Source organism: Anneissia japonica, unplaced genomic scaffold (genome assembly GCF_011630105.1).
Source record: "Anneissia japonica isolate Jap-2015-1 unplaced genomic scaffold, ASM1163010v1 scaffold287727_len1644234_cov201, whole genome shotgun sequence".
In the NCBI taxonomy this organism is placed as follows: domain Eukaryota; kingdom Metazoa; phylum Echinodermata; class Crinoidea; order Comatulida; family Comatulidae; genus Anneissia; species Anneissia japonica.
In genome coordinates this window covers 63,696-79,150 of record NW_022713615.1, presented here as the reverse complement: position 1 = coordinate 79,150, position 15,455 = coordinate 63,696, and the positions used below count along the sequence as shown (strand labels likewise).

Sequence of the window (15,455 nt, the reverse complement as noted above, 5' to 3'; positions counted from 1 at the left end):
TTATTATTATTATTATTGTTATTATTATTATTATTATTATTATTATTATTATTATTATTATTATTATTATTATTATTATTATTATTATTATTATTATTATTATTATATTCAATATTCCTGGCCCTGTTCTGATTTGGCAGTTGTTAAGATTGATTGACACTTTGTAATTACAACGTCCATTTGGCATGGTCTATATGGAGGAAATAAATTGGCCTATGCCTTTGTGTTGAGCTATCGTACTGATAAAAAAAATAATTTAATGTTTAATTGTGTGACGTTAAGTTTTATACCATTCATAGAGAATCCCACTGCCCTTCCTCCACCACCTGCCGTCACTGACCATATGGGATTCTACGCCCGAACACGTGTCGATGTGGACGCGCGCGCGCACACCCACACGTACATGATGAACTGTTAGAGGGCGCTAACAACATGTGAATTGTTTTTTTAGGAGGAAACCAGATTTGTTTACCTGCATACGCGAATTTTTTAGCATAAGACTTGGTAAGATGAATTTCCTTACACAATTTAAGAGCATTATAGTAATTAATTTTTGAGATACAGATATAGTGACATTTATTACTTCTAATAAGGCTGTATTGCTAGTAAAAAATCTAGCCTAGCCTAGGCCCTGTTTCGTCAGAGAGTTGTTTGCATAGGCTTGGCATATACCCTGGTTCAGCGACTTCATCCCTGGAAGTGAAGGTAATCTAATAGCAAACCTTACCTAGGTTGTCGGCCTAGCATTCTATCCACCTCCTCTCCTCGGTTATTGCAGCTGATTATTTCGAGATGGATAATGCTCTGACCTGCCTAGGCCTCTCTAGGCCTAGGTTTATACATTTTGTCTATACATTTGTTTAATTTATTTTCTCATACCCTTTTCATCAATCAACATAGACTGGACACTATCCAACAAGCCTAGCTAGGGTCTAGATGATGTACAAGTATTTTTTAAGCTTGTGTCCAGAGAGGCGATCTTTTGAGGCCAGGCCATGCTAAAAAAGGTTTTAAATTGCGCAGATGATACCTTAAAAAAGAGGCCTAGCTCAGTGGGCTCATTGGATCGTTGATTCACAGACATGAAGACAGGGGCGGATCCAGAAATGTTCAAAAAGTGGGGGCCGAAAGTTGGGCCGATTGAGACAACACTGTCGTAGGGGTCCGGGGCATGCCCCCGCGAAATTGTTGTGTTCTAGACGCCCGAACATAACATTTGAGGCATTCTGGGCTATCATTTTTTTCTTTTTCTCTCTTTTTTTCCCCTTTTTTTACCTTGCAAAAGGGGGGCCCCCCCCTAAATCCGCCCCTGGAAGACCTGCTTGTTCCACAGAGACTCTGGCTGCTAAAAATGGGCGGTCTTCCTTGTGATGGGTGTGTTTGGTTGGATTGGTTATTGTTGGGCAAAAACTAACCTACGACATCAAGAACGAAAGTTTAGGCAAAGGCTGACCTAGCTCAAAGTAAAGACTTAAGCCTAGGCACCTATACCTACTATATAACTATAATTAGGGTGTTCCCTTCCCATCGATGCTTGAGTAATATCTGATTTTCTCACTGGATTAGACCTAGTTTTGGAAAGGCCATTGAATCAAGGGCAGTTGTTTAAATGTATCTGCCACTTCGAAAAACGATATCATGCACACAGGAATCCCCAGGTATAATCCCACCCCCATCAATTTTTTATTTTATTTTAAAGTGATAATCTAATAATTTGCGCGAAGGATATATTCCCCGCTCAGGCCTTTGCAGTCTGGGGGCGAGGGATGAGCCGACATATTCTTGTTGAGGGCACCCAATTCCTTTTTTAATTTTATATAAATGATATCATGCTTATTTGTTCAATATTTTGTCCTTACAGTATGTGGGCCCAGATTATAAATTGGAACTTAAAAACTGAGGCATAGAATTTTCGTCTGTGCATTGCAAAAACAAGGGCTGATTTGATCTCAAAATATGCAGAAATTTATGCCTCGGTCTAGATGTCTACAACCAATGTATTAATGTACAATGTAGTACAGTTACAATTCTGCACACCTATTTTTAATTGGTTTTCCACGCAAATTGAAGGCTATTTGACTGCAGTTAGACAGCACACTTTCATGTTCAAATATATCCTTTATTGTTAACTGGCTTCTTGAAAACTTGTATCAATATCATAATGATAACAAATGAACTGCACAACAGAAATTCCAGCTGTTATGTTAGCATTAGATGCCTCTGTTGAGCCTTATTGGTTTGACTTTGATATATTATTATTGCGTGGTCAGATTGATATTTGCTTATGGCCTACTGAAGTACTATTAGAATATAAAAAATAATGAATATTCATAAGATATGAGCAATTGGATAGAATATTGTTATGATGTAAAAGTTGGAATTTTCAATTTTCATTGTTACACTACAGTTATAGTAGTTTATACAATACAGTAGTTAAAAAGAATATTGCTACCAAGATCTACAGTCTTGCAGGTCACAGGCTAATAATGTAAGGATGGCTCAAGACACCCTCAACCCAGCAATTTATTTAGACCGTTAATAACGCCAAGGACGTGGCGTAGTGAGTGGCTTTAACAACGCCACTGCCTAGTTCACACACAAAGGCGTACGCTACGCCAGGCTTAAGCCAGCCTTACGCCGTGTGTGTGAACATAGCCATACATGTATTGTAAAAAAAAAAATTGTCATAGGGTCAATATTTAACACGCCTCCATCGGTGTTGGGAACAACAAATTATTTTGTAATGGTCCGTGTTTAAAGCCAACCAACTTCCAAGCATCAAACAACCAATGTCATCCCTGTAAGAAAATGGTTGACTCTAGGCCTACTGTATAGAGAGACATTTAATTGTATTATTCAGCATGTTTTGAATTGTGTATTATATTGAATTGACTAGACACACAATATTGTCAATCGTCTATTCACAAAATTTGACTGGTACACATACCTGTATAAGTTTAGCATGTTAGGTGGAAAAAAGGGGGGAAAGAAATATAAGTATTAAAACAGTATTTAACACATTATGGTATTAAATGAATAAATTGTAAAGAGAATGTAAAACCTGCACTCATTTGATATTTATTTGGTCATTTCAAGTGCTAAAAAGAAAAGAAATTTGATATGTTTTTTTTATGTTAAACTGAGAGAATAGGCCTAATATTTCTAAACTGCTAAACCATACTACAGTATTAAAGCTACTAGCTATACATCTTAACATTGAGGAAGTAGTTTTTCCTCCATGATCTAACAACTCCTGGGTGGAGAGAGACAACACAGTTACCAACCTGAGAGATTACACCAATTCATTGGGGTGTGGGGGGGGGGGAGATCATCAACAATGAAAGCGCAAGACCACATGTGACTAGTGATTCTGCTAAGCCGGGTTTTGTTGGTCGGGAAAGAGAAATGTTCTCTGTGAATTAATTCTCGAATGAGATAACGAAAGCTCTCTAATGACTCAAGCTGCTGCATGACCTTTTTATATTTTTAATAGAAGCAATTTCTTTTAATTTTAAATACATTTTCCCCTTAGTTCGTGATAATTTGTTATCACTTATAAACTTGTGCTAATGCGTGACAAATTTATGAGCACGCATGTTTCTGCACAATGCATGTTTCATCAAAAATCACTTTAAATGCAGGACTGTCTCGCATGATGCGAGACAGTTGATAACTAGGAGACAACCATAGATACAGTAAAGTGCCTTGCCTAAGGACACAGGCAAAATGCATAGTGAGGGTTTGACCTCTGACTTCAAGGTTGAGAAGCAGAACTGCTCCTAAGATCAGTTTGTAAACCAGTCATGAAGCTGTATATTTTTCATGAAGATAATAGCCTTGTTTTAAAAGTGTAAATAGCATTTTTACACTGATTAATGCAAATGAGTTTTGCATCAAAGGTAATACTAGGAAATTTGAAAATGAAATTTATCATTTTTAATGATACCATCTGTCATGAAAATATGAAAAAATTTCTTTAAAATTCAAATTAATACATTACCTTGAATAAAAATTCTAAAACTGATTGCTGTAAGCCTTGTCAGAAGGTAAAACTGGTAAATTTGACAAGGAGATTAATATTTTTTAAGATACTATGTGTCGTAAATTATTGAAAAACTCGTAAAAATTCAAATTAAAACAATAATCAGACACTTCTTGAAGTGGAGCCATGGATTGCGTTATAAATAGCATTATTATCGCTACATGTGAGCCCTTGCATCAAAGTAATACCATTAAATATGACAATGAATTTTAGTATTTTATAAACATATCCATCATAAAATATTGAAAAAAAACTCTTAAAAATTCAAATTAATACATTGAACAGACAGTTGATGCAAAACCACCAATTTAAGGGTCTACTGTATACAAAGAATGCTGAAAGCTCATTCTTGTTGTTACTAACACTCTGACAGCCAGCGGTTTGAAAAAGTAGTATCAGCCACTGCCAGACATTTTAGCAAATTTTGAAACTTTTCCGAATCTCGTTGAGAGTGTGTATGTGATCAGATTGACATGTAGTGAATACTACAAGAACTACAAACATTTTAGCTTTACAGTGGAACCAAACACTTTATTCTAAAGCACAATCTGTGACCCGTAACAGAAAATGACTTAGTTTTGGAGATTTACGCACTTTTGCACAATGAAACTGAGAAAATTGCGATTTCAGGAAAGTAAATCAATACCGCTCTAGGCTAGTGTGAACAGACAATAGTGAAATATTTACGGTCCAGACTGAATATAGTGTTCAAATTGTTAGTACATGTCGGTAATTACCCCCATCTATCGGATTCTGTAAAAAATCTTGAAACACGGAGATCTCTGTGTTTGGCGGTCAAGCGTTGCGTTACCAAACATTGAGATCTCCGCGTTTGGCAGGCAGAGTGTTAAAGGCATGGAGTTTTTTTAAATTATTTTAATTTTCAACTGAAGTCAAATTTATACCATAGTTTCTCTGTTTTAGGCCTTATAAGCCAACTTCCTTCTTTATGTACAATTTTATGTACTACCAGCCTTTCCTCGGGCTAAATCCCAGGGTATAATGTGCTGGCGCGTATGCCCCCCCCCCCAACCAAAATACAAAAGGTCCACTTTTTCCAGGATAGAAAATTCAAGACTAAATTTTTGCACTTTCCAAAAAACCATCCACCACATCCCCTTGACCAATTAGAGCAGTTTCCAACTAGGACCACCTCTAATTTGTTGTACAAGCAACGCCTTTTACCTGTATTATATAACCTTTTTAAAGGAATTTGAGTGTTTTTCCCCGCCGCTTACGTATCAATGGCTCACCACAAACAAGCTATCTTTAGGTTCCAATAAAATCATCTTTATTCTCGTTTGGAAATCATCCTGATACGGCAGACGTGGATTTAGACCTTCGCACAGTTTTCTATTAGTGAAGGTCAGAGCAAGAAAAATATGTATTTTTAATACACAAAGAAAATTATATTCGAATTTAAGTCTGAGAGTGCCATTTCTGGCCATTTAGAGGTGCCATTATTATATGTTCTTACCCGAGCCCCAACCATAATGAAAGTCCTTCCTTGGTTTGGTCCCTCTATTTCAATTTCCTGGATCCGCAACTGTCAGTGATGGATTCAAGGGTCGTCCCCCCCCCCACCGCCTCAAATTTTTATTCAAGGCTGTGGTGGTAGGATATACCCTCCATCTTTGAAAGTCCCTCCATGGGCCCCCTCTATTTCAAATTCCTGGATCCGCCACTGGAAAAAAAAAATTTTAATACTGTTCATATCCCCTGCGCCTAATTTTTCCAAAATCAAAAAAGGAAAAAATGGGAAAAAAAGAAAAATTAATCCTGAGAGTGCCATTTCCAGCCATCTAGAGGGTCCCTAATCATAAATTTACTTAACTGGGCTGAGGTGGTGGATGGAGCCTCCATCTGTGTCCCCCACTCTCTAGACCGCCTCACCCCCCTCCCCTCTTATCCACCCTCCTCTGACGATTAAAAAAAATAATAAGTTTGCGAAACAACTTATAAAAAAAGTCTTGCCTATGGTATAAAAATAAGTAATTCCTTTGATTTTTCAACATTTATTCATTTAAACTGACTGTTGTGTTAAAGTGCATTTGTGTTGTAAGCTAATTTAGAAACTTGCACATGTGTAGTTAGTTAAATATCAATGATGAAATATTCAGATTTTAATCTCAAAAGGACTTTGATCATTTAGACTATTTCTTATCATATGGATGTTTAATTTTTAATGCCAATATTCTTGGTGATTTATATTGAATTTTTTCATATATATATATATTCTTTGGATTTTTACTTTCAGTCATAATAAAGACTTCCTACAGTAAATGCCATTTAATGTAGATAATTAAATTGCCATTGCTTCTGCTAAACCATAGTATTGTTGTCTATTTTTATACCTCCATGGTTAAATCAACAGCTGAATCTAGGTCTGTGTGTAGATACTCAATCAAATCAAACAACCAATGGATTTATACGGCAGACTACAGCTATGTTTAATATCTTCTTAGTCTTTTAATAGATAGATAGAATAAATAAATTAAAGCACATTACTTTATTATTTCTTTTTTTTGAGTATGCAGTTCTGTACAACATTAAGTATATTAGAAGCAGTATATACTGTATGTTTTTGTTTGTTTGTTTTTTTTTCAGGCAAGTTTTATGACTGCAGATATCAAAGTTTGCTGGTTGTTTGCTTAGCTGGTTGTTTGCTTAGGTCATCCTAAATGTTGATGGGAGTGCAAATTAATAAGACAGCCATTTTGTTGCTGGTTGGTGTGGCTCTCACACTACTTTTCATCTACTACCCTTCAGTGTCGTCGGACAAGAAATCCGAACTCAGTCGAGTCGAGTCAGTTGAGAATTTTGCTAAAGAAGCTCTGGAGAACAAGGTACGCGTGTTTGGTGGTGTAGCTCAGGACGGACAAATTATCAACATGACGTGGGAGGATATGAAAGAAAATGCGATGCAAAACAATAGGATAACGTGCACTGAGGGAACATTTGAGGTGAAGGGACTACAAGTGTACCGCCGGGAGTGCGTCAACATTGAGGATGCACCAATTGGAACTCTGCTGTTCCTACATGGACAGAGTTTTAAATCTTTGACATGGAAAGATCTTGGGACTCTTATTGTGATGGCAAGCTATAGGTATAGAACAGTGGCTATAGACTTACCAGGTAGGATACTCTCCTTCCGATACCAGGATCCAAAATTCAGGTTCCGTAAATCCTTGAATAAGTGCCACCGCGCTTATCAAATTTTTTGGAGGCTTCTGTGTGGCTCTGTTTCCCAAAGTGTAACAGGGTAATATGTAGGTTCCTATTCTTGATTAAGCGCTGCGTCGCTTATTCAAGAGTGGCACTTATTCAAGGATTTACAGTACTGTAGGTCTTACAACATATTATGCCACGTCAACACTACATTGTAATAAACACTAATCTAGAATAAGCACCTTTCTGCATTGAGGCCTCCAAAATATTCATTAGTACCAAAATGGTTATTGGGTCATTTAATATGTGGCCCTGCTTCTCAAACTATGGGTTGTGATCCAAATTTGGGTCGCCAAAACATTTCTGAGTGTCGTGAGACTGCTTCTGACTTTAAAAAGACTTTGGTGAAACGCATTTCGAAACAGTAGAAAACACATAGTCGTCCTACGAAAGACTTAACTTAAGAGATACGTACACCCAGATGTATATACAAGATGAAAGCTTGATATTCATTGTCAACCTAAAATCTACTCTCATGGTTGCACTGTTGCCAATCTTTCCAAGGATTAATAAGAAATATCATTAAAATTAGGCAGGAACATAGCTCACATTAACATGATGTACCAGTTAATTAAGTTAATGTACAGCCCTTTTTTTCACGCACCCTTAATCCTCACAAAACAAAACGACGATTGCGAAAAATAAGGGTGTCTGAAAATAACATGTCATTTTAGTAAAAAACCTTAATCAACCCACCACACAGGCAAACTGGAGTAGCTGAAGTAGGCCTGCTTAAGCTAGTCTTAAAATTGGGAGGGTAGTAGTAGTAGTAAAACTTTATTTATTCACAAAGCACAAATCAACAAATACAATGCTGTTTTTCATTATGGCCGTGAGATACAGTATGTGTTTAAAATGATAAGTTGCTTCTTTATTTTTTTTTTTAGTTCGTTTGAGCTTTCATTTTTTCAATATTTACCCAGTCAATATTGACCAAGTCGACTGTACATTTTCATTTTTGTGTTGTTTTTACATTAAATATTTCAAGTGTACATTCTCCATACTACAAAGTGGATGGAAAAATGCCTTGTGTACTTTGCCGAGTAAAATCTAAATCGAAACGATTTATCACAGCTACTTTGTATTTAACTTGGTTGACTAGAAATACAACAGCATATCTTTATTTGCTATTTTTAGGGGCAAGTGCTATGGCAATCAAATCATACTAGCATAGATTTTTAGATACATTCTCCATACTACTGTACAAAATGAACATTCCTGACACCAATGCCTTGTGTACTTTGCCGAGTGAAATCTAAAGCGAAACGATTTATCACAGCTACTTCGTATTTGACTTGGTTGACTAGAAATACAACAGCATATCTTTATTTGCTATTTTTAGGAGGCAAGTACTGTGGCCATCAAATCATGCTAGCATAGATTTCTAAAAAAAAAAACATGGCAATATGTCAGAAAATAGTAGCGTAGCATTATGATTTTATTCAGCTTGTGGCAAGTATGCTTAATTAATGAACACATAACATGATAGCATTGTGTTATGACAATATCATGCCTTGGGTCGCCAAAGAATAGGGAGTCTGATAGTGGGTCACCACCCAAAAAAGTTTGAGAACATGGATTCATGGTATGCTGTGGGGTGTAATTGAAAGGCTCAGTATTCATACAGTATTTTATTTATCACACTTTCCAGACTATCAAAAATTATATTTCAACATGCCTAAATATGGTCTTGATGACATCAGATCACAACCATATATAGGCACATCATGACTATATATAGGCACATCATGACTATATATGGAGATAGCCCTAATTTTGTTTTTCCTTTTTTTAGGATACGGAGAGACACCCAAGTCTGATATCCCAAATAAAGCAGACTTTTTGATGGATGTGATGACAGCGTTAAAAATTGAGAAGCCGATATTGATAAGTCCATCGATGAGCGGCCAATATGCACTCCCTCTAGTTATGAAGCATGCTGAAGCGCTGAAGGGCTACGTACCTGTGGCACCTGTTGCTACAGAAAGTTTTAGCGATGCTGAATACAAAAATAATCAGGTAGGTCATTTTAAGTTATAATTCGGCCTGATTTTTAGACTCAGAATGAGTCACATTTGATCAGTGGTGGCACAAGGATTTGCCCAACATGGGACCAATCTCTTCGATGGGGGAGTGTAAATCGGCAGGACCACAGGCTGCCAGAAATTCTCAAAGTGGGCTAACAGGGATTTATTTAATCAATTTTTAATCCTCATAATCTGTAAAAAAAAAAAAACATCAATGTTGTTGTGTGAAGTCCTTCATGGTTGTGGGCAGCTCTTCTTGAGGTTTTGATCACTGGTTCTCTCACTGGTATCATGCCTGCATTTGATTGCCATACTGTAGGTTACTGAAGTTGAAGTTTGTTTTTATTGTGGCATTGTGTCAATGATTAAACAAAAGCAGATGAGTTGGTTTAAAAATATACAAATCTTATACTGTATATATTAATACATACATATACACACATTCAAATAAATGATGTGTTACCATTCCTGATGTGTTATCTCATTGAATATTCAGTAGGTCCACAAATACTTGCGAAAAATGATTGGAGTAGGAATTGAACCAACAGACTTCAGATCAGTCTGGTATCAAACAGTAACCATATATTTCTTATTTGTTTTGTCTCTTAGATTCCAGCTCTTGTTGTATATGGTGAGAAAGACACAATGCTTGGTGAGAAATCAGCTTCCAAACTGAGACTCTTTCCCAACAGCCAGGAACACAAACTTAAAGATGCCGGCCACGCTGCTTACCTTAATCAGCCACTTGAGTTTCATCGTCTCCTCCGCGACTTTTCAGATAAGCTATTCGGCAGCTAAGTTTTGCCTCTTGTTTAATCATTTGTAGTAAACACTAGGCAATTTTTAGTGCACAAAAGAAAACTTAAATCGAAGAAAAATCAATGAAAATGAAGATTTTAATTATTCAAATAATTGCTGACATGTTTATACTTCTAATTTCAGAGTAAATTGAAATAGTAATCTTTTAGTATTTATAATACAAGAATTATTTACCATAAGACTTTGTGGGAATTACTTTAATAACGTTGGTTTTTTTAATAGATAAATAAGACAAAAAAAAAGAAGTTATGCCCTAGAAAAGGACAACTGGATCTCATGTGAGATATAAGTAAGCAAAAACTTAATAGGATCATGCAAGAAAACCAACCAGAATAAGGGGTTTTTTTATATTGTAGTTTTGTATAGAGGACACTTTTAAAGCAAATTTTTCTTATTTTGTATTGGTCATAGAATTGGTGGACGAAATAAAATGATTGGACACTGTAGTGGTCTTTAGTGGATATTACTAAAATCTTGTGTGTTCCATATGATATATTATTTATTTGAAATTACAACGTATGCTCTGTTTGTGTATATTTATTACTATGTTACTTTTTGTGAATTACTTTTCTAGGTGTTGGGATACTTCATCTGCCTTCAAACACAATTTCATCTAGTCTTTAGTTGAATTAATATACTGTAATCGGCAAGCTGGAGATGTAGCTTAACCTGTACATTCCAGTCATTTGATAATGGTAGCTGTCAGCGACCGAAACTGTCATTTAAGTTTCAAAACTTTACAGTATATTAACACTTCAAGTTGTTATCTAATTTCTTTTACCTTAAAAAGGAACAGTAATCAATGTTGTCTATTATAAAATGTTATATTGTATTACTGTCATATTAAGGATTTTGACTAATTATTTCTGGGATATTATGATTAGATCATAATTTGAATCTAACAAGGTGTATATTTTTGTCTTTTCACAAACAATAAATAAATGATTATTGACAAATCTAACCTCAGTTATTTTTTTTTTCATGTCACAAGTCCATTTTTTTATCATTTCCATTTAATAAAATGTGTGATGTGATTGAACATACTCAAACATTATATCCCTGGCCATGCTCTGATTGGTCAATTGTTAAGGTTGATTATAACTCCAGAAAGTTCTATCTGATCTCCACTAGTCTTTGATAGATTGTCCAGGATGTGATCATATTGCACACAGTGACGACGCCAACGGGTAGCAGGGGGTATTTTCCCCCGTTGGACAGGCCTGGACCCCTTGTCTCCCGACGAATGACTAGGTCGTCAGACCAAAAATAACAAAAAATAATTTGGCTATCCCAATAACGCTATTTTGATTGCCAATCCCTAATATTGTGGTTTAAAAGCACATTTAGGACCAAATTAAGTCATAAAGACTCTCCCAAGAACCCTAACAGGGTTTTTTTAATTTACAGGCTGTCAACCAAGGCTTTGTCGTCGCCTTGGTTTGGATCCATCCGGTGGACTCCTCGTCAGCAAATTTATGGTGCCACCGCTGATTGCACATGATTAATAACATCAGCCAATCTTGTACACTTGGCTTACGATAGACTCTCCGATATGTGACCGTATGTCACCATCAACGATCACATCTGGTAGTCCACTAGACTAGCGAGTGATTGTGCCACAGGCGGTGCCACCGCTGATTGCACATGATTAATAACATCAGCCAATCTTGTTACACTTGGCTTACGATAGACTGTCCGATATGTGACCGTATGTCACCATCAACGATCACATCTGGTAGTCCACTAGACTAGCGAGTGATTGTGCCACAGGCGGTGCCACCGCTGATTGCACATGATTAATAACATCAGCCAATCTTGTTACACTTGGCTTACGATAGACTGTCCGATATGTGACCGTATGTCACCATCAACGATCACATCTGGTAGTCCACTAGACTAGCGAGTGATTGTGCCACAGGCGGTGCCACCGCTGATTGCACATGATTAATAACATCAGCCAATCTTGTTACACTTGGCTTACGATAGACTGTCCGATATGTGACCGTATGTCACCATCAACGATCACATCTGGTAGTCCACTAGACTAGCGAGTGATTGTGCCACAGGCGGTGCCACCGCTGATTGCACATGATTAATAACATCAGCCAATCTTGTTACACTTGGCTTACGATAGACTGTCCGATATGTGACCGTATGTCACCATCAACGATCACATCTGGTAGTCCACTAGACTAGCGAGTGATTGTGCCACAGGCGGTGCCACCGCTGATTGCACATGATTAATAACATCAGCCAATCTTGTTACACTTGGCTTACGATAGACTGTCCGATATGTGACCGTATGTCACCATCAACGATCACATCTGGTAGTCCACTAGACTAGCGAGTGATTGTGCCACAGGCGGTGCCACCGCTGATTGCACATGATTAATAACATCAGCCAATCTTGTTACACTTGGCTTACGATAGACTGTCCGATATGTGACCGTATGTCACCATCAACGATCACATCTGGTAGTCCACTAGACTCGCGAGTGATTGTGCCACAGACGGTGTCATGATGGTGGCCATGTCTTGTACACGAATACTCGGCATTGCCTCTGACATTCATTGCAATGTCCGTATTGACCATACAATACATTGGCTCAATAGCATCGTAAGAGGGAGGTGGTGTTGGTGGTCTCATCGTAGCCCTCCGCCAGGCAGTGATCATCGCAAATAAACTGCTGCTCGAGCGTATAAGAGGAGGGGCCTGATTATTTACTTGTGAAGCATCCGATGCATTTCTAGCAGCCTCTGCTCCATTTGTGTTGCGATGATTTTCTGAAAATAAACAGATACTATTGCCTTTCAAGCGAAAATTATTACAATATCCCCAAACATTTAAAGATTGTCCCATAAAGAATGCCCAAAAAAAAATATGAAAAATCTTTTTGAAATATCAACTATCAAAATAGATATTAGTGTATTTAAAAAATGTTTCTACAGTGAAAACATTGTAATGTGTGAGCCATAGATCTGTAATTTATTATAAATCAAATAAATAATGTGATTTAAAAGCTTTCTAAATTTTTAAATATAATAGAAATAGGTTTAAATATAATAGAAATAGAAATATGAAATAGAAAAACGTTAAAATCGTAGTAGCAACGATTTTATCGTTTTTCCACAATTATGACGTCATCTGATTTGATTTGTCGAAATATTTTGTTGTCGTATACACGATAAATCGTTATCGAATCGTCCTAGTGTAAAAACTTCTCCCATTTCTTTTATTTTCTATATGAACAATTGCTTTTTAGCTTTTTATCGTTATCGTTATCGTTGCAAGTATAAACAGGCATTTAATCTTTCGAAATTTATGTAATGCAAAAGGAAACATGATCACTGTACACACCTCTGGTGCTCCTGGAGGCGCGTGCACTCCCTCTTTTTGCAATGCAACAACAAAATACAATTAGAAAAAATATTCCAAAGGCAGTCAACAGTATAACCCAAAGCTTGCTGATAACTACAAAAGAAAAAAAAGCACATGTTAATCCATAATTTTAAGGTGTATATATGTAGAAGATCTACTTATGCTGAGAATCAACTAATCAAAAAAATGAATATCTATAATTCGCAAGCTTTAGATCAACCAAGACGTGCAATTTTATATATCAACCAGTTAAATCAGGCAAGCATCTTGTATGAACAGAGGTGGAGATCAGCCAGTCAAAACATGCTGGGGATTTTGGAGGAGATCAACCAATCAATGACATGGTTTCATAGCGCATGAACTTGGATAAACCAATGAAGACATGTAGTGGACTTGCAAAAGCTGCTGATCAGCCTGTGAAAACATGCAGGGGCTTTAGGAGCAGATCAACCAATCAAAATGACATGGGTTCATACGCATAAACTTCAAGATCAATCAATAAAGACATAGTGGATTTTTCAGAAGCTGCGGATCAACCAGAGTGAAGACATATGCATGGTTTTATTTTAAGGTCGGGTCACCCAGTGCAGTGGATTTACATTATAAAATTGTAAACAATGGATGTAATCTACGACGAAAGTTGATGCTGTTTTTTGTTTTTTCCCCAAAATACTGACCTCTGCGATTAGAGTGATCTTCAGGCTCTTCCTCCTCTAATGTGTAAATCGGTTCCTCTTCTACATACACAATATTCCAGTTATATTCAAATTCACAGTTTGGTCCATAGTAGTTGTCATAGCAGTTACAGAATGTTCCCATGCTTTCGGATACAATCTTTTGACAGCGATTCTTCCTTTCACATGGACATGTAATTTCTAAAAAATGATGTGATAAAGTAAATTTGTCTTAGTTGCATTACTACGAAATTTCCTGATGGTAAACTGGAAGTACCGTACGTCCACCAGAAGACAGTATATTGATCTTTTCCGAAAAATGATTAACGGTCAAAAGCGAATACAAAAATATCTATGCGATGTAAACACAAGTATAGAGATGTTTGAAAATGTGGAAGAATAAAAAAAAAATAAAGATAAAAGTAGCAAACCAAGTCAGCACCCAAACCGCAGTATGGGGATATGATACGCCCTCGTCGCTAACCAGGGATTGATATAAAACCGGGCACTCACTGCGCCCGACGGTCGTCGGCCGACGCGATTATGTAGAACGCAACGACAGGACGCGCGCGCAACGGATCGTTTTTAATGACGATTTGTTCAGACTGCCACCGACAACCAGCACACGGCGTCGCGTCGTCTAGCGCTCGTCGTACAACGGTCGTGCGAGCGTCGTACGGCGCAGTGAGCGCCCGGCTTAAGTGAACCTTGGTCAGTACCTGTTGAGTCTCGGCCATCTCGGACTCCTCCTATAAATCTAATAAAACTCACTGGCATGGAAACAAAAATATATACGAGTTCCACAACTTAAGTACCTTATTCTTATGAACATCGAGAAACATAAAGAGCTCTGCCTAAATAGGTGCAGTATGTATGGCCTGTTCAATATTAGTTTTTCTTGGCACAGATTACTTGCCACACTCAACCTACTACCTTTGCATTAACGTCTTTCGTAAGCTTACCCTGTTCCGGTACATCGCAATGTTCGCCTGAATACCCCATGTGACAATCACATCTGTAATTTCCTTCCAAGTCTACAATCTTGCACACTCCATGATTACAATTTGCCTCTCCGCATGCAACTGTCAAAAGAAAAGTGTTACGAATGTACATGTTATAATAACGTTATATTAATGCAAGATATGAGGAGAAATCAAAAACTAATTCCTTTATTACAGTACATAGTGTGTACATTGACTGATTATTTGATTATTCATTCAAAACCTTATTTATTCTCGAAATATATTTATATATACATGCAGTTTGTATGTATATGTGTTTGTATA

General features: G+C 37.0%; 3 protein-coding genes across 4 annotated transcripts in view; 1 reads left to right on the top strand and 2 right to left on the bottom strand.

Moving 5' to 3' along the window:
* LOC117108580 (muscarinic acetylcholine receptor M3-like) overlaps positions 1 to 1,168 on the bottom strand; it is a 61,106-nt gene extending 59,938 nt beyond the window's left edge. Inside the window, exon 1 of the mRNA XM_033250642.1 lies at positions 728 to 1,168. The gene's annotated coding sequence lies outside the window, so the exon portion shown is untranslated. The remainder of the gene's footprint in view (positions 1 to 727) is intronic.
* LOC117108582 (protein ABHD14A-like) lies at positions 377 to 11,072 on the top strand. The gene is made up of 4 exons (XM_033250652.1): positions 377 to 504; positions 6,650 to 7,177; positions 9,066 to 9,289; positions 9,907 to 11,072. The coding sequence occupies exons 2-4, from the start codon at positions 6,724 to 6,726 to the stop codon at positions 10,093 to 10,095; spliced, it is 867 nt and encodes a 288-aa protein (XP_033106543.1). The 5' UTR covers positions 377 to 504; positions 6,650 to 6,723; the 3' UTR covers positions 10,096 to 11,072.
* The window catches only part of LOC117108578, a 16,522-nt gene continuing 11,533 nt past the window's right edge, over positions 10,467 to 15,455 (bottom strand). For both annotated transcript variants that reach the window (XM_033250641.1, XM_033250640.1), the window contains exons 9-12: positions 15,132 to 15,251; positions 14,173 to 14,370; positions 13,475 to 13,588; positions 10,467 to 12,900 (exon numbers count right to left, since the gene is read on the bottom strand). In XM_033250641.1, the coding sequence (XP_033106532.1) occupies positions 12,527 to 12,900; positions 13,475 to 13,588; positions 14,173 to 14,370; positions 15,132 to 15,251 (806 nt within the window). In that variant the 3' untranslated portion in view covers positions 10,467 to 12,526. The remainder of the gene's footprint in view (positions 12,901 to 13,474; positions 13,589 to 14,172; positions 14,371 to 15,131; positions 15,252 to 15,455) is intronic.

What these genes read in the sequence shown, in the direction of transcription:
- LOC117108582 (XM_033250652.1), top strand. Translation starts at nt 6,724, where the DNA reads ATGTTGATGGGAGTGCAAATTAATAAGACAGCCATTTTGTTGCTGGTT. An exon ending in AGTGGCTATAGACTTACCAG is followed by an intron (nt 7,178 to 9,065) that starts GTAGGATACTCT and finishes TCCTTTTTTTAG; the next exon opens with GATACGGAGAGACACCCAAG. An exon ending in CTGAATACAAAAATAATCAG is followed by an intron (nt 9,290 to 9,906) that starts GTAGGTCATTTT and finishes TTTGTCTCTTAG; the next exon opens with ATTCCAGCTCTTGTTGTATA.